At 37.5% G+C, this 19,837-nt stretch overlaps 1 protein-coding gene across 1 annotated transcript in view; it reads right to left on the bottom strand.

Moving 5' to 3' along the window:
* The window catches only part of RRP15 (ribosomal RNA processing 15 homolog), a 48,064-nt gene that overhangs the window by 14,027 nt on the left and 14,200 nt on the right, over positions 1-19,837 (bottom strand). Inside the window, exons 3-4 of the mRNA XM_079939493.1 lie at positions 18,396-18,493; positions 15,793-15,994 (exon numbers count right to left, since the gene is read on the bottom strand). Of these exons, the coding sequence (XP_079795619.1) occupies positions 15,793-15,994; positions 18,396-18,493 (300 nt within the window). The remainder of the gene's footprint in view (positions 1-15,792; positions 15,995-18,395; positions 18,494-19,837) is intronic.

Raw genomic sequence — 19,837 nt, 5'->3', positions numbered from 1 at the left:
ACTCAATGACCTAAAGCAACCTACAAGACAACTCTCTGTGCCTACATCAACTGAAAAATAAAACTGACTTAAATGCAAAAAACTTAATGAAAACCATATGACGCAAGGAAACAAAATAGTCCCCACCCTCACTGGCCTGGTTTTACACAAATATTTAATCAAGATCATACAGAAGCAGTCTGTGTTGATTTTGAAGATGAAGACAACCCTTAAAAATGTTAATCAGCTTCCATTTCAAGGTTCAAACATACACTGGCAGCTATTGAAAAGAAAACTGAAAACAGAGGTTTGGAATTATTCATTAGTCTAATACCAAATAATTAAGAGCTTAACCTCATTTCAGTTTTGAAGGGGGAAAATTAAAGTCAAATCCTAAAAAAATAAACATTATAATCATATCTAAATTTAGCAATCAGCAATAGCTGATTTCATTGCTTTCCCTAAGAAGAGCGTTCTGTTTCCATTTTAATTTATTTTCACCTAAACTAAAAAAGGTTCATACCACTGGTTAAATTCATCTTAATACCTTTGTTGTTGCAAATTTTTGTAAGCTATTTACAGCTGTAGTTAGTAATCTCCCCTACATTTGTGAAAGGAAAATCAAAATGGAGTCAGTATTGCTAAGAGAGCCCTCTAAAACACAGCCAAGGGGCCATTAAAGAAGTGTGACTTATGCACATCTCAGCCTGGACGGAATCTCACCCTTTGACCTGATGAAGCCATCCAGAACATCTACCAGAAATTCGTGACAGCATAGCCTATCTACTTATTGGACCCTACCCTAAAACAACTCATGATTTCTTAAGGACAAAAATATTTTCTGACTTCAGTCAGAGTCAATCACAATTCTCGTCGGGTGCCTTTTAACAACCTCATGGCTTTTCATCTTTATGATGAAACTTTCTCTTCCCTGTAACACTCTTCTGGGATCAACCGAATCGTCTGCATCTCCCAAACTGCAATTCTTAAGACCCCAAATAAACTCTTTTCTTATTTGCAGACTCCTGCTTCTTTTTTTTTTGGTTGACATATTAAATCCTATCTAAAAGTTCTGCCTTGAAATGAAGGGTATATGAGAAATCCCTTTATATAAAAAAATGTATTCTGGTAGAAATCAAAAGAAGTAAAATATAGCCCCAAATCTTTAGAATTTAAATAAGAGCACAAATGATTTTCTAATTGTGCAAGACATTGTTAACATACCTCTAAAGAACTGAAAATTCAATCATAAAGGACTGAAAATTTTCAATCTAGAATATACGAGAATTCCAGTGAAGAACCTACTGATTCAAGTTTATATGAAAGATCCCATATCTGAACAAACTCAAACTTTTCTCTGATTCCCACAGAATTCTTAATAAGCAATTCCTACTTGCCTTTATCAATTTTTGCCTTCTCTATTCCTTCACAAGCTTGTTTAACTCTTACTAGGATGGTATTCCAGGCAACAAGCCCACTGGGCTTCATTTTTGTTAACTTTTTGTTTAGTTTCCAGATTCTTGTACAGTTTACAAATTCAGATGGGTAATTTCTAAGATCCAAGCAAACTAGAAAAGCATTTAATAAGAGATCCCAGGAAAAAAGATCAAGATGCTGAAATCATGTCACCTTTAATTACAGCCCAAGCACATATTAAATGTACAGAACTCTCTAAGAAAACCTAATGCTGCCTGGCTTTCCAAGAATTCAGGCCTAATATTCCTGGAAAACAAGCTTTTTTGATGCATTTTTTTTCATCCACTATACTGTTTTTTGCTTTTATTTCATTTGCTGCCCTTCACTTTACTATGCACTTAACACTTATGTCCTTGTTCAAAGTGGTTCTATTTGGTTTCTTCTGTTCTAACTTGCTATCTATATACATCTAGCTCCACAAAATTAAGTCTTAGGAAACATTCCTGCATCCCTGATTTTCTTCATTGTTTATATTCTCTTAAGAATTGTTAAAAGCTGACTATACTGCCTAAAAAGACAAACAGAACATCTCAAGGAGCCTTTTGACACAAGTGCTCTATACATTTTCATACTCAATTAGGATCATGAAATATTTAGAATACACTCTGCCAGTCAGTCTCTTAAAGCACATCCTTATTCTTATACCTACTACATTACATAGTACATTAGTGAGAATTGAGATTTATAAACAAATTAGCAGAGCTATGAATTTATCTAGAAAAGAGATACCAATGTTTTAATATCACAACTTTGTTAAAAGCTTAAATGAAAAAAAACATACATAAGCCCCTCCTCCATGTGAGGACACAGCAAGAAGACATGGCTATGAACCAGGAAGCGGGTCCTCACCAGACACCAAATCTGCCAGTGCCCTGATCTTGGACTCCCAGACTCCAGAACTTTGAGAAATGAATGTCTGTTGTTTCAGCCACCTAGTCTGTGTTAATCTATTATAGCAACTTGAATGGGCTAAGACAGCATGTTACCTATTTCCTCTTCTGAAATATGAGGGACGATAATAGTAAATACTCTCTCCCTCACATATCACATACACACATAGCCATAAAGGTCATTGATATAAATAAATGGCTGCTTTTGCCAACACAAAACTCCTTGTCATTCTTTTAAATGTAATATGTGATTATTATCCCTCCATTCTTCTCCTTAATTTCTTGAAGTACCCAACCCCCAAGGTCTTTGCAGCAATGAAACGTACAGACTTCTTGCTAGTCCAACACTGCAGTTAGTTTATGAGACGGGGTATCAACAAGGAAAAATTTTTTTTCAAAATATGGAAAAGTTCTTTGTAAAACCATGAAAAGCTAGCTATACAAACAAAACTAAGTTATATCTGGTAGATAATATGCATACTATCAATCAATCTAGTGAAGTCAACAAAAGATTTAAAAATAAATGGATTGTCTCACTAGAGTTCCTTGTACAAATGGGTGATTCCAAGTCTGGGACACAGGAAGTTCAAGGTTTGGTCTGGGACATCTTGTTATCCCAGAAGGCAAGAAGTACTCAAAGAAAAATGGGGTCATGTCAAAAGGGCACAAGAGCCACTTTGCACTGGTTCCCATTACCTCATTTGTGAATTTAAGCATCAAAAAGCATAATGTTTGTAAAATACTGAACAAATAAAAATTCTTATGTCCATGATACTAAACAAAAAACAACAAAAGGCGGGGGGAGAGAAGGCTCTCTTGCCAGCACTGGAGATGACTGCTAACCCAACTCCTCACTCCAGAAAGCAGTAATTAAAGGGAAGGGAACATTAGCCCCCATCTTTAGGAAATTAAATTCATCCCTAGAAAAATTAAATAAATAAAAAATAAATGAGAAAATCACCATTCTGTAAACTCCAATGACATAACTGTTTTAAACAAGGATCATCAATTGATGCTAAAAGGCAAAGGAAAGATAGAGAAAGGTACTTGCTCCTTCCAAAGTTATTCATCCCAGAAATTACTTTATAACTGTAGGGGGGAAATGCACTTTTAATAAGGGACTATTTATTACCACTTTAACCAAATGAAAAACTACCATCACTAATATGGATGTGATGCAATAGTAAGTACAGAGCATCTAAGTATCACACCTATGAAATAGGACAAAAGAGTTTAACCTAAATCCTAACCTTTAGTCCTAACTTCCAGCCTACTAAAAAAGGGGCAGAGGGGAACAAGTTAAAAGATATCATGACAAAACCATCAGGCAAATTCAGAATCTGGATTCATTCTTCAAGACAACTGGTTTGTCTCTTTATATATTCTTCTTAAAAAAAGGTGGGGTGGGGTGGGAGAGGACAAGGGACTGGTCAAGAAGAAAAGAGACCAGGATACAAGCAAATGCTCGGTGTGAACCTCGACTGGATTCCAGTTCTCGAAGTTATAAAAGAATCCTTTGAATTCTGTGGTATGTGAATCATACAACAATAAACCTAATTTTTAAAAAAGAATCTCTGGGACAGTATAGGGACTACCTTCAAATAATCATCCCAAACAAACAAAAACTAGGTGGAGAGAGGATAGGCAGACAGGTATAAAATAAACACATGGACAAGTGCTAACAATTTTAGAAACTAGGTGACAGAAATACTGGTCTTTCACATGTTTTTCCTGTTTGAAAATTTTCTATAAAATAACTGAAAAAAAAAGGATTCTAAAATTTCTATTAGGCAAACAATGATTAAATGATATCCAATAACTTTAAATTCCTTGATAAATGAATAGAAAGTCAATTCTAACAGTAAACTTATAAAGAATTTTCTTTCTTTTTTTTTTTTTTTTTGGCCACACTGCGTGGCTTCCGGGATTTTAGGTCCCCGACCAGGGATTGAACCCAGGCCCACAGCAGTGAAAGCGCCAAGTCCTAACCACTGGACCACCAGAGAATTCCCCAAAGAATTTTCTAAATGAGTCTAATGAGTTTCATAATTCTGAAGTGTTTTACTATAATATTTTATCTTACTTCCTCCTTAACCAGTTTTAAGGAATGAGGTTTTAAAGTGGGTCATTCCCCAAGTGCTACTACATAACCAGTGAAGGGGAGGTGAGACCCAGAACTCAGCAAGCTGCCTTGCTTACCTCTCTGTCTAGTCTGGGCAGGCAACACTGGGGCTCGCCAGACAGCCCCCCTTCTTTCCAGCTCATCTAGGTGAGAGAATGGAGACAGTTTTCTGTTCTGCTTCTAAAAAAGTACCTCACTATTTTAAGCACACGGGCACTAATGGCTGAAAGACAGTTCTGGAGCAATAGAGACTAGGTTTTCACCCCGAGTCTGTCAATTATTATCAGTGTGTCCTGAGGCAAGTCATTTAATCTGACTTTGGGTTTCTCATCTTTAAATGAGAGTTCTAGTATTTCTTAAAATGATAATTATATAAAAACACCTTCCATAGTACCTGGCGCAAAGCAAACAATAATAAGGCCCCTCCCAGCCCATTTACCCTGTCCCTACCACTAATGCCCTGAGTCATCACGTACACACAGAGCCCCCGACTGAGGACATCTGTGATCTTCTAATGTTCTGCGCACTATTCACAAAGTTGAGAACGTTCAAATAGTAGGAAAGCACCCACTTAGAAACCAAATCCCCCTTGCTAAGGAAGAAAGTTACAGTTCAACCACAGCTTGAAGTGTGGGGTAAGAGAAAGTGGACACATTTCTAGGTCCTCAAAATCTAGTTTTATTACTTTGTAAGAAGAATGCATTACTAGGCCAGACACACCTAAATGAGAGAGAACCTTCCAAATCTAAACACAATTTTTATTCAATTATTAGATAATTTTTGGACGATCCAGTAATTCAGCAGTAGTAACAACAGTTTCCTTACAAACTAGCTTCCAAATTCAGATTCATCTTTAACTATTATCTGTTAGGAAAAAATAAGAACTGACTATAAGAAACTCATTCTAATGACATGCTATTGCAAACATTTATATAGTGCTTCCTAGATGCCAAGCTTTCTAATTCTAAGCACTTTACGTATACTAAATCACCTGACTCTCACAGTATCTCTGTGAGGTCGTTATAACTCCTAGAATGACTGTCTTAAACAGAGAAGTATCCTAGGTTTGGTGTGGGTAAGCAACCCATCTGCAGTTAGCGGCAGACCAAGTATTCTGAACCCAGGCGGTCTGGTTCTCTAGTCAGTGTGTAAAATAATTCTTTTGATTTTTAAAAATGCACCATAAGTGCAAACACATGGGTGTAAGACACATCTTGTGCAGGACATTTAAATTAAAAAACAAAAATCAAAGAAAGAAAGAAAAAGCCTCAATCTCACTGATGAAAATCCTATGCAAGCAGCCACTTCAGCCCCTTCAAATAGAACATTTCTTCAAAGCAGGCCAGAAGATGTACGGCACCACTATTAATTTTTATTTTAACAGTAACTAAAGATTTCCACAGCAGCTCCATAATTATATTTTTCACTTATACCCATATTTCCCCCATGTCAAATGCTGTATGTTACCACACTGCCAAACGTACGTTCACTTTGATTAAAACTGCTGTTCAAATCAGAAACCACCCTATGTTAAAATTAAACAGCATATTTTAAAAGTGAGTACAAAGAGAAACTGGCTTTAGGCTGTTTCCATCAACAGCAAAGTGTACAATCATGCTCATTCTTACTTCAAACTTGGAGTCTCTCTTTTGTCTAAACTCTAATCTATTTAGGCATTTTCAGTAAACAAACATTAAGCTGAATTATTTACAAAGTGAGCATTCCACACATTCCTGTTAGAGCCGCTTTCATGTGAGAGTAAAACAGTGTTGCCCTGCAATGTAGGGGCAACTTAAGGACAGCATCTTTCTCCACCCCCTTGCCTGCCTTCCACACCCCCAACTCCTTTTAAAAACGGAGGCCTGGAAATGGCTGGGGGACCACCTAGGGACCTGTGTGAGGAGTCCCTCCATTCCTAGGCTTTCTCCCTTGGGAGGAGAATTCAGTAGGTCTATGAATCAACAGGAATGCACAATTTTAAAAGTACACAGCAATTCAGAGTCTAGGTCTAAGTTACCAAGATACCAAAGAAGCCAGGTATTTCAAAAGTATTCCCACCACTAAATACCTAGCTGTGAAGAAATCACATAGTTGTCATTTATGAGAAATGTATGAGAAACAGAGCCCCCTAACTTACCTCTATGCTTGACACTTAAAGCACTCATATCACAAAATCAGAAAAAAGTAAATACCTAGTCTCTTCCAGTAACTTTTCCCCTTGATTTTGATTGAAATTTGTTGTCCTGCAATCAGTAAGGAAATTACTTTCTAACAAACTAGCTAGCACTTTCTCTTACTACAAAATTATTATTGCGGTTTCGTTTTAACAAAAGCCCAAATTGATATATTGACAATTTCAAATAAATGAAAACACTGCAGAAAGTCTGTAATTTCAAGAGTGTTAATAACATATAGTCAATGATCTCCTAACAGCAGCCAATATGCTCTCCTTAGAGACTTAACAGATTTAAATTGCATCACCTTTGCTTCTGTGCCACCTTTAAGGAAACAGGCACTTAAGTTCCAAGAAATCTTACTGAATTTTAGTCAACTTTTCAAGAAAAGAGCAAAAGGAATAATCACAACTTTGAAAGGTAAGGAAAAAAATTAGCAGCTCTAATTATTAAAACCTTGATTATTCAACATACTGGGAAAACATCACTCTAGACTGGTATGTGTTCTGAATGGGGGAAGGAAGGTACTATTATTCCCTTAAGGATTAAAACTAATCTCTAGTGAAAACTTTTCTTATACAAAATGTAAGTTTTTGTTGCTTCCTTAAACAGAGTGCCCTAAATACAATCTTATCTTAAAAAAAAGAAATTCACTCAAGGTCAACATCAAGGAAGCAGCCAACGTGCCCTGCCACATGTTGGTATGTGGCTGGTACATTCAGGGCTGCATTTATTTGGTCCAAGGGAGGGATTTACAGATTCTGGATTACAGCATTCCCTCCGAATAGGTGACAATTAATTCTTTAAACCTAGAAATGTTTCCATTTCTAAAGTACACTATTCACCTTCCCCGACTGGGTAAACAGACTAACTGTCCTCTGTGTTCGGGACCCTGCAGAGACAGACAGACTCCTGAGCTCCTGCACTAAGCGGCCTTCACACACACTGCTCTTCGGGCCGCCTGTTCCTTTGTGTCAGGCTTCCCGCACTAACCCAGGGCCTCTGCCCCGCGCTTGACGTTTTTGACCTGATTTACTGTCATTCGTCTCATTTCTCATTACAACCTGGAGCAGACATTGCCTCCAAAAGTCTTTACCTCTCAGACATGTTCCACCTTTTACAGTCTTGATTTGGTGAAAGCTGTCACCATTTCTGAATCTCCCAAGCTGTCGTCGACCTCACAGTCACCCCACCCACAGTCCCTCCCTCTCCTTCATCCCTCTGAATCAGGTGAGTCCCAGACCCAGTCAACCTCAAAACTGCCTGTCAAATCTGGCTCCTCTTTTCTTCTCACCCCTATGCAACCTTAGCTCACCCCCTTTTAGTTCTCCCCTCCTGCTCTGATTACCACAATAGCCTCCCACTGGTTGGTCTTCTGACACTGGCTTTACATCCTCCAGCCTTCTTTTTCTTAAAAATAATCAAACCTTATCACATCACTTACCTGATGAAAAATTACAACTGGCTCCCAAATGCCTAAAGGATAAAGTCCAAATTCCTTAACTGAAGGTACGAGACTAAAAAATCTGATCCCAACTTACTCACTAGCTCCCCACCCGTCAGCAAACACCCTATATTCCAACCCCTATGGAAGAAGAAAAGAGAAAAGAAAGAAAATTATAAAGAATGTGAAAAACTGGAAAACTCTTAGGCTTTTTCCCCTTACAGTAGTACAAAGATTGGCAGTTCTTTTCCTCCTAACCAACTGCTTAAGTGTGCCTTGAAAAGAAGTAAAAATGAGATGCACGGTCTCTTTTTTCCTTGAATTATTACTAGTGAAAATGTCTACTGATTATGGCTTCGTTCTCTGATGCTTATTTCATTTAAGTGTTTTCAAAGACTGTCTCAGTATAGGCTGGTTTCAGCAACACTGAACACTTGTTCCAATTTATGACTTTCTTCACGAAATTCTTTAGCTTGAAGGTAAACACTTCAACAGAAGTATCACTCACTGCTGCCTCCTTCCCTGTTATCATCTGAATTCACCATTATACAATGAAAAATGCTTCTTCAGTTACTCAAAGCACCTTTACCTACAGGCTAGGTTGGTTCAATGGATGAACTAGTGCCACCACTACGTTTGCTTCATGACATTTTAAAATCAAAGCTAAGGTTCTTATATTCTTCCAAAGCACATTCCTCTTGAGAGTCACGTTTTCTATGAACATTCTCACATCATAATTTTTCCAACTTTAAAACTTTCTAATTTCATGAGCTAACATCTATACCACCTGGAACATGTACTAAAACAATTTTTCAAATGGTTTCTCTTCTCGTTTCTATGTGAAATATTCGATGGACTGATTCATTCAAAGAACCAACCTCCACTGAATTTGACATTCAATACTTTACCCCAAATTTTTATTTTTTGGCTAAGAATCACTCTTTTCTTAGGCTTTCTAACTTCCACTAACAATGTTGCATTTCATAGCCCTATCTCACAAAATATAAATAAAATAAAAATAAACTAAGTCCCCTGTATTGATTTAACAAGATTTACTGTGACATGATATGATAGGGAATAGAGAAAACAATGGGCATAAAAGTGGATACTGGGTAGTGAACTCACCAGTAAGTGACATACTTCTGCATATAAGCTTTACAATATGAGGAACTTTTTAAAAAAGGAAAAAGCAAAAAAAAAAAGTGTTAAATTTGTGAATGCCAAGGTGTAATGTGTTTACATTTATTAACGTGATGTATATCATCTGTACAAATGACCTGGCTTAACATGATGAAAGAGATACACAATTATTTATTAAGAAAAAAAAATAAACCATACATATGTAACTGAAGAAACAGCTCATTTTTTTAGAGATGAAAAATACTTAGAATAATAACTGCCCTAGGCACTAGAGTGAAGGCTTTTTTTGATTTACAAATATTAGCTGTTATTTCTTCTGAAACAAGCCCATCAAGTAACTTTTTGTCTTACTTCACAGTACCCAAGCTCAGCTCCAAGGAGTAAAGTACAGTAATTGGTGACTCAAATGTAATTTAATATATCAGTGTGACATCTTTTAAAATACTTGTAAGTCATTTCGAAATCTCTTTCCCTAAAAATGATCTTTAAAAAGCAATTACACCTTTTCTGCCCTAAGGAGGGGTTTCTAACATATGAGTTCCCAAGTACTTTGCTCTAGAAATAATGACTACCTACAACAAAATTAGGAAAGAAAAAGATTTAAAAACTTCTAAGGGCAACAGCATTATCCAAGTCAGCAGGATCAGAGGAGGAAAAATGTCTTGATAAAGAGCTAATGATATGAAAGGCAGTCTTGGAACATATCAAACAGTACTCCAATCTGGGCATCAAAATCCTTGAAGAAGATCATGGTTTTAAATGAAATAAGCAGACTTTAAACAGCTGAAGTTGTAGCTCACAAAAACAGTAAATATAAAAACATAAAATGAAGTAAGTCAAATGTAGATGTATAGTGCACAAATACATATCACCCTTAAAAAAGAGTTATAAATCATAGATATGTGACTTGTAAAGAAATGAATTAGTAATTCTCGTTATCTATCAATCAGATTACGTAACAAAAATTAACAGACTAGTCATATTTTTTAAAAAGCATATACTCTCTTTTCTTCTTTATTTTCTAAGAAACAATGCTAAACGCACATGTGCCAGAGCATGAATCTAAATATCTAAAGACTCTCAAAGGAAGAGAGATAATCACAACGATTGTTTCCAAAGAAGATGCAAACCCATAGAAATAGAGGTGAATATATCTGCTTCACGTGGACGTTTCCCTCTTTATATGGCTAAAATTTTAGGAAGTGTGCCTATAATGTATTTTTCAAACAATTCACTTCAAAACATTAAAAATGTCAAAATTTAAAGGTTTATTGTTTGTGAAATACTTTATAATCAACTTAAGACTACCAGTAATTCCATTAAAGCAATAAGAAGCTACGACAGATGAACCTTTTTGCTTTTAAAATAAAAAGGAGGTCTTCCAATTAACCCCCAGACATGCATTTATCTCCAATTCTTACAGGAAAGCCTACAAAAATTAAAATAAAGGTATAAAAGTTATAAACATACAAGGAAACAATACAGAAGGGAAAACAATAGGAGACACAATATGCCAGCAAATTTTGGGGGGATGAAAACTAGACAGAGTAGTAGCAACCAATTAACAGAGAAAAAAATAAGCTGATGTTTAAGTGACAAACAGTGGATCCATGCTCAGGAACTGGGGGCAGTGGGCGGAGGTAGGGGTAATGGGTGTGATAAAACAGAAGAATGGCTGATAGTCCGTGTAAGCAGCAGTTATTAGACCTCTTGGCCCCCTCGCCAGCTTATGGAGGCAGGTGACTGACACTAACATGGACAGCAGTTTACTCCCTGAAAATATTAAACCAGAGAGGTCCTGGACTCTGGAGCACTGGCTAACACAAAGAGCTTGTACTGGATAAGTCTACGTACTGAATGCTGGAGCCCCAAAGACTATTCCTACATTCTGCTCCAAGAATACTGGCAGCAAGTTCTTACCCCATACATAGGCAGAGGATTCTTAAGAGTCTTCTCTAGAAAAGATATAAAGTTCCAGAAGAAAGTCCTACAGAAGCTGACATTTGGACATTCCCCAACAAAAGCACCAACTCTCTTGACTCTTCTATAGCTGAGCTCACCAACCAGTAAAGCCTGGGCTCATGCTGGGATGCTCAATCCATTCTCTAGTACTTTACTCGTAAATATGAGTAGACACTGAGGATCGCCATGTACTAAGGAAGGCCTCCAACTGGAAAGACTGAGGCCAAAGCAAACAGCAAAAATGAGCTCAGAAGAGACTAAAACAACGCAGAGCAGAAGACAAATTTAAGATGCCTATAATTAATTCCCCAAAGAGAACAGACAGTGCATTCGTGAAACAATAATAGGATCCCAAGAATAAAACAAAGGAACAAAAAGTGTTCTTCAAAATTAAAAAATATGAAGTCATATATTTTTAAAACTCAATTTAAGGGCTAGAAATCAAAGAACTTCCCCCAGAAAGGTGCCAGAGAGAGAGAAAATTAGAGGGGAAAAAAGTTATGAAAATAAGAGGATCAATCCAGAAGATCTAACAACCAATTAGCAGAAATTCCAGAAAGAGAACACAGAAAAAAAAAAAGGCACAAAAATCATCAAAGATATTAAATCCAAGAAACCAAACAACGTGTCTAGAAGGGAGGAACGTGAACTTCTCACTGGGTTGAGAGAGCCACCACGGGCTCAGCACAGGGAGTGAGCAAGCCGCCCGGCACATTTCACTGCAGAGTTTCAGAACAGCAGAGATACAGAGACGAGCCCAAAGGTTCCAAGGGGTAAAGAACCAGAAATCAAAACAGCATAGGGCCTCTCACTGGCAAAAAAAAAAAAAAAAAAAGAAAGAAAGAAACAATAACTTCAAATCTCTGAGGGAAGATTATTTCTAACACACACATCTATACTACATTAGTTTCCCATGTCTGCCATAATATCACTACCACCAAGTGGGTGGCTTAAAACAACAGCCATTTAGCGTGCCACAGTTGAGAGTGTGGCCAGGCCCCCCTTCCTGAGGGCTGTGGGAGAGAAGTGCTTCTGTGCTTCCTCCAGCTCCTGGGGGCTGTCGGCACTCTGACTCGTGGCTGTCACTCCAGCCTCTGCCTCCGCTGTGACACTGCCCCTTCTGCTTCTGCCTGTCAGATCTCCCATGTGTCTCTTACAAGGACACTTGTCACTGGACTTAGGGCCCATGCAGATAATTCAGTATGATCTCTTCATCTCAACATCCTTAACTTAATTACATCTGCAAAGACCCTTTTTCCAAGTAAGGTACATCACAGCTTCCAGGTATCAGGACGTGGACTTATTTCGGGGGCCACCATTCAACCCACTACATATATCTAGCCAATGCATCAATTAAAAATGAGGATACCCAAATACGTTCCCAGAAAGCTACTGGTAAATGTAACCTCATCAAAATGAGGGAGAAAGCCAAGAGAAAATAAGACATTTAGTCCAAGAAACAGAGACTACTGCACAGGGAAGAGGCAAAGGGAATTCCCAGGACAGTGATAAAGCAAAGTCGAAAATAGACAGTGCCTAGCAGGTAAAAAACAATCAGTCTGGACTGTAGCAGGGTGACCATGAAGAAAATAGTACTGAGAAGGGTTTAAGAGTTCTTTTGAAGAGTGTAGCAAGCCTTTGGTGCATAAAACAAAGCAAATGTTAATTCCAGGAAAACAAAAACTGTAAGGAAATAAAGAAAGAAAATATTATCATATATTACTTGGCTTAGCAGTGAATAATGTTTACATTGAATACAGATTTAGCCAAAAACATGAATATACTATATTGGAAGGACCGAGTATGAGATGTATGGGGTCGAAGGAATGTTAAGAATGCCAATTCTTTACCTTCCATAAAAGATAATATCTAATATTGATAACAACACAGTATGAATATTATTTAATATATGGAGGTAAACACTAGAAGAAAGATCTATTACCTTGGGGCGAAGGGACAAGACAAGGGGTAGAGGGGGATGGGGAAGGGTATTTTATTTAGTTATAGTTCCCTTTTGGAGCAGTGTTCCTATTGCGTTGCAAATAAAATTTTAAAAAAAAAATTAATGCAGCAAAAAAGAAAAGGTTCTGAGAAAAGTAACTTGTTCAGGGCCGTAATATAGCTAAGAAACGTTTGTCACAATGTCTCAAAGTTTCTAATATCTTGCAGGAGTATGGAAATTCTTGAAACAGGGTTCTTAAATCCCCAAGTCACATGTCTTCCTAAGGATTCAAAAACGGACAAACAGACAAACAAATAAACCAACCAACCACACACAACACCAAGAGCACTCCTGAGGTATACTGACAGTAATGGACCCGACCTCTATGTTAGATTATTACCACTCTACCCAGCTTTGCTTAATATAACACAACTGGCTCTTGTTTGTTTTGAACTTTAATGTCACAACCACCGGGTAAAGGGCCTGAAGATATGAAGGTCTTTCTAGATTGGTATCCTGACAGACAGCTGCCAGTGAATCCAGTTTATATGTGGATGGACGCTAAAGATTTCACAATATTAGAAATAAGAGATTAAAAGCCTGTGTTCTGAATACCATTATGCTCAGAAAAGAGACACCAATGAGCAACTTCCATAAAATCTCTTCTGTCAGACTGTATGAGGAGAGAAGGCGCATTTATTAGGCAAATGTGTAGCAGCAGTGGTGCTAGGATAAGGTGAACTAAGAGAAAAAGCTGAAATCTTATTCTCTACTTAATTAACGTCCTCCTTTATCCAGTCCATTAACACATGACTCATTTCCGAATGGTGTTTTGGCACACCAAACCGATTCCCACCTTGGCCTTCCCTCCTTCTCTTCAATTGCCTTAAAAGTCCACCTATTTCAAGTAACCTACATAGACTTAACTGTTCTATGTCCTAAATGAATAATGTAGGTTACTTTGAAATTCTCCCCACAGATGGGAATAGCCACTTAATTTATAGTCTATTGTACCTAGTGTAATTGATGATAATAGTCTAGACATACTAATTGAGAATTTGTATGTTGTCATGTTAATCTTATTTACTTGAGATCATGTGTCTGTCTGAATTGTAAGCCTTTAAAAGATACAAGGATAGCACCTGGTACAAATAGGTACTTTACGTTTTTCCATAAGTATAAGATCAAAATGAAAACAAACATTTTTAAAAGAAAAAAATGTGCCAGGGTAGCACTGGTGTGGGATAGGTAGTTCTAGAAACAAATTACTTTTAAAGCAAAGCCACTTTGGTTTAAATCTCAAGGAATTTTTGACCTTGTCTCAGATTAGTACCATGCCTGTGATCACTCAAGTAGAAAAAAAGGTGGTCAAGGGCAAAAGAGCAAATGGTAACAAAGAAAATGCAATAATTCCACTGAAAAGAACCCTTCATGTATTTTCATAACTCATGAAAAAACTAATCCCAAAGCAAAAACAAATGCTTCTACTAAAACTTACTTTGAAACCAACGAGGAAAAGGGAAAAAAAGTCTTTCCTTTTCCATTGCCCCATTAGCTCTTTCTCATCCAATGCTGCTGGATCTTTCTCCAGTTCTTACAGTAAAATATCATTACATCACAAGTGAGAACAGAACACAGCCTGTTAGACTTTTTAACTAAAAAGTACAAATCCCCATGCACAGTATTCATGTGTTCATAATTACTTCTGACAAACACTTTAAAAAGGCAGCACCAGTGAGCACCACATTTACATAAATATACAAAATTTGAGTCCTTTGATATTCAAGAGATCAGCAAAGTATAAACAGCTTAGAAAATTTTTGTCAAAATTAGGTAAAATGGCCACTTAATCAAGAAACTTGAAAAATACTTCAACACTAGGCTAGCATGAAATTCCTAAATGCTCTTCTTGCCAGAGTTCCCATTGTCTTCCCAAAATACAAACAAAAAACTTACGAAAGCAACTCTAGTTTCCTGATTGAAGTACTCTTTGTTGGCCATAGAAACCAAGCCATCAAATCCAACTATGTACTTTGCTTTAATTTAAAAAAAAAACACAGCCCTTCTGAGAGTAAAGCACATTTCAGAACCTTTCACCTGGTACAGTAAAAAGAAAGCTAGTGGGGGTTCATAGGTCAAAAGGCTGGAGAAGCAGAGATTCATGCCAAAGATCATGAAAAGTATTTATGTTCTTCATCTCCCAAACAGCCAAGTATCATCAAAGCTGCCTCAGCACAAGGATGAATTCTCACCATATTTCCCAAAGCTCCAATTCTTCATTTCAGAAGTTACACACCATCACAATTACTGCTGTGGGTAACAGTCTCAATTGAAGCTGTATCCCTCACTTAGTCTTCTACAAAATGCACAAAACGCAGGATTTCAGATAGGAGAGAAACTGCTCTTGTCTCTAAAAAATTTACCTGAATCTACTGGTTCCTGAGTTCTAACAACATCTATAACTGGCAACTTCCATACTGAATAAGTCATCATGAAATTTAAGAATACAAACTTTTAAATTAGGCTGTGGGCATGTAGACATTTTAATAAAATCTGAAAAAAAAACAAAACAAAACCAACCCTGTAATTTTATAGTATGCTTTTTCACCTCAAAACTCTAAGAGCTGACATCTGATGCACTGAATCCTATCTAACGGTCTTACCTGTTTGGCTTTTGAGTTCTTCCCAGTCAAACATTTCTCATTTGTGCTTCCATCCATTCCTCTGAGAACACTGATGAAATTTTTCTTGGAAACAGTTGATATCAGCTTAGCACGCTTTCTAATAGAGCCTCCAGCTTCTTTAACCTTTTCATCAACGTTCTTCTGATGCTTTTGAACAGCATTAAATAATTGCACCACACCCCTATAGAACATAAATGACCAGAGCAATGTAGTTAAGTAACAATTACAACTAGAACACAAACTCTGAGGACAGAAACAATGTATTTTCACTGCTCAGAAAAGAGGCACTAATTTAATAGGCACTCAAGTGAAAAGCGCTGAATAAATCTGAAAAGTGAACATACATTTCAATGAATGAATATAAACTTCTGAATAGAGAATAAATATATGTGGATTGATTTGTGATTTTTTTTCAGCTTTAGTCTTTCTAAATCAACTTTTGTACAACTAGAACTAAGAATCAGAACTAAGATGTTTTAACACAAACATCTACTTCTCAAAATATAAAGGCTTTACAGTGTAAATGGAATGAGCACAGCCTTTATTTACAGTTAGCTGTCTAATCATCTGATGCTAGGAAAGATTTTCTGGATCTCAATTTCATCTGTAAATGGGAAAAACAATACTCAAGAAGCTCAAAAAGTATTCAGCTATGTTACCTGCAACTCTTATAAGACTAATTTAAAAAAATATTTTTTGAAGTACTTTGTGCTATAGTTAAACTCACCGAAAGATAAACTCTGAAGATTAAGAACTGTCATGTCCATTACAGTAGCCACGAGGCACACGTAGCTAGTGAACACACAAAATATGGCCAGTATGAACTGCAATGTGCTCCAAGTTTAAAATACACAATGGATTTTGAAGACTCAGTATGAAAAAGAGAATTTTAAAATCTCTTTAATAATTGTTTTATATTGATTACACGCTGAAATAATAATTTGACTACACTGAGTTAAATGTATTATTTAAATTAATTTCACCTCTTTCTTTATACTTTTTTCAATGTGGCTATAAGAAAATTTTAAATTACACACATGGATCACATTATATTTCTACTGGACAACAATGATTTAGACCATTAACATCCCTTCCAGCTCTAAAATTCTACAACCTATTAATTTTCCTGCTCTAATCATCACTGGCAGAGGCAATCCGCCACAGGCCCTGAGCATCCCTGCACGTTCTTGCTGGGTTCTTCAAGAATGCAAGGCCCCAACTGCTCTTTACCCAGGCCATTTCTCAGGGTTGTGTTTGCAGTACGCAACCTTGAAAGATGAGGTAATGTCTCCCCCCGGACAAAGAGCAGGCTTGTTACCATTCACCATAAAAGCAACAGACTCCCAGGTACAGAGTTCCTCTCCTGTAACACAACCCACCACAGGCACAGGCATCCATCTAGGGCACCTGCACTGCCCCCGTGGGACACAGGGAACCAGTGGGAACGTGAAGCTCTGGCTACTGCTTTTGCCGTGAGTAACAAAGTCCTTTGTCTCTGGCCCACAAGCCTCTTGTCTCCTGCCAGCATCGAAGAAACTTTACCAAGCTGGCTTATTTGTTTATAAGGAGGGTAAAATTCCATACCCTTCACAGCAGGGCTGGGACCAAAGTGAGGAGAGTGAGATGCCCAGGGTATAAAATTTAAGGAGGCACTTATTCTCTGGCACTAATCCTGCACTCTTCTAAGCTCTGCACGGGTATTAATTATTTAATTCTCAGAGAAATCCTATAGGGTAGGTATAATATTCTCTCCTTTTTCTAAGGAAAAATAAACTGAGACAGACAGAAAGTAAGTAAATGCCCAGGGACACCCAGCTAGCCAGCCAGTGTGCAGGGACAGGTCAGCAGTCTGGCTCTACTGCTCCCTCTCTTACCCATGCAGCCTCACTGTCTTACTGTACAACACCCAGATGGACTGTTGTAGGCAAACAGGACATTTAAGGGAATTCCACTAAATGTAATTGCTATATTCTTTAAGCAGCAACCCAACTGTTACCTCCACCGTGGAGCCTGCTGCAACTCCCCTACAGTCTCCCATCATATGTTCCTAACACATCAGACGTACCTTTATTTACAGAGACTAGAACTCCTATACGTAAGTGGGCAAAGACGATGCAGCAGCCACCAGCTTCTATTTATCTTTGAACACAGAGGGCAACAAATGAATGTTTGGTGCCAATGATTAAAAAAAATGCTGAGTGAAAGGACAGCACGAAGCTGCTATAATGTGTAATTTGTGACGTCATATAGTGCAAAATAACAAAAATAATCATCTAGCGCCATAATTTAAGACAAGCATCCTAAGAGAAATGCAGTAAGAGGTCTGATTATACTGTTCTTGTGACTATAAAATACAAGATGATATGAAATAGGTTCATACCAAATATCCACTTAGCACGTTATATTCTTGCCTCACGAGACCTCCAGAATCTGCGGTTGAATCCAGTATTAAATAGGCAGAGGTTCAGACATAAATCACTTGGCTCTGAGAAGGCAGACCTTAAGAATCAAAGCTAGTCAGAAATGGATCACTCCACAGCTTTAGAGTACTTATTTTTTAAAGGGCAAGAACACTGTCTTACCTCGTTGCAATTCTCTGAAGATTTCTCTCTGTTTCTTTGTCTTTGACAACATCTGGCTTTACTCTGCACATCATTTCCCATTCCCGCTTCTTATCAAGCTGTGTTATAAATATTGTTATGTGAAAGAATATTAGGCATTTTTGAAAGTGCAGCATACTTTGATATGATACTCTGTGAAAGGACAAAGGTAATAAATCATTCTGGCTTAGTTTGTCACAGGGACTTTCAAAAACCCACACTTTCAGAGGTTCGGCTCAGGGAGCCTGTGGTTAGCACTCCGAGTGTCATGTGAGAGGCACCAAGTGAGCTGACGGCAGGCTCTCTGACAGCAGGGGCCTGGAGAGCCGCCAGCCGGGCAGGACAAGGCAGGGTGTGCGCAGCCCCGTTCCCGCCCTGCCATCACCAGATCCTCGGAGGGGAGCATCAGCAAGGCTCCAAACTACCCTCTTCCGTAACCACAAGTTTAAATACCATTTCTCTTTATTTTTAGAAACTGACTTCCTCAGCAGTCAGAACTATTAAGAATTTGTATCAGCTTTGAAAAGAATAGCGTCGTATCCAGATATACCCTGTTTATACAGTGACTATTTTTCTTTTCTCTTATGGCACATCTGACCAATATCCTTGCCAAATATGGCATATCAGTCACAAACTACAACAAATGGATTCTTTGCTATAACACAGAAATAGAAAGGGATCAGGAGATAAGGAAATCTCAAAGACAACACAATCTAATTCAAAACTGTTTTCCGGGGGTATCCTGGTCTCAGGTACCTGATTTGGTAGCTCAGGTACCTCAGCTTCTCCAGGTCCCCTCCTCAGGCCAACCTATCACCAATATCAAATATACTGAAATGATGAACTAATCACCAAGAAGCTGATGAACATCAAAACAAGTAAGAATCAGTGGAAAAAAGTCTCCTTTTATCTTTTCCTTTTCTCCATTCATTTAATCTCTCATTTTGTATTAATAAAAACATCTGATCACGGTAAAACCAAATCTTTGCTCTTGGTATCAAGATTACTCTGATTCCTTTTTAAAGGAGTAGATTCTTCCCCAAATCATGTAATTTATTTTAACTATCATGAAATTCATTATCAGACTATGCCAGAAATTAAAAAATCTTACTTTTAAAACAGTTGATTCTTAATTTTCTATTGTACCCAGGGGATAACAGGCATGCAGGATCCCAAAATTTTTTTTAACTTTGAAATGTACTTTTATACTTATGATTAGAAATAAGTAGCCAATATTCTGGAAACCAGTAATATTTAACATTAAAAAACGATGATAATTTACATAGCCTCTACCCAAAAATATACACTCAGAGTGTTTGCGGCTGCTGTGTTGTGTTTCTGGTATCCACACGAGTGCTTTCATGCATTATGTGGACAGTACCATCTCTAGCACTCAAAGCTTTGGCCTAGAGCAGAGTTACAGA

Source organism: Stenella coeruleoalba (genome assembly GCF_951394435.1).
Source record: "Stenella coeruleoalba genome assembly, chromosome: 1".
Lineage (NCBI taxonomy): Eukaryota > Metazoa > Chordata > Mammalia > Artiodactyla > Delphinidae > Stenella > Stenella coeruleoalba.
Note: the sequence above shows the minus strand (reverse complement) of the source record. Positions and strands in the feature narration are given on the sequence as shown.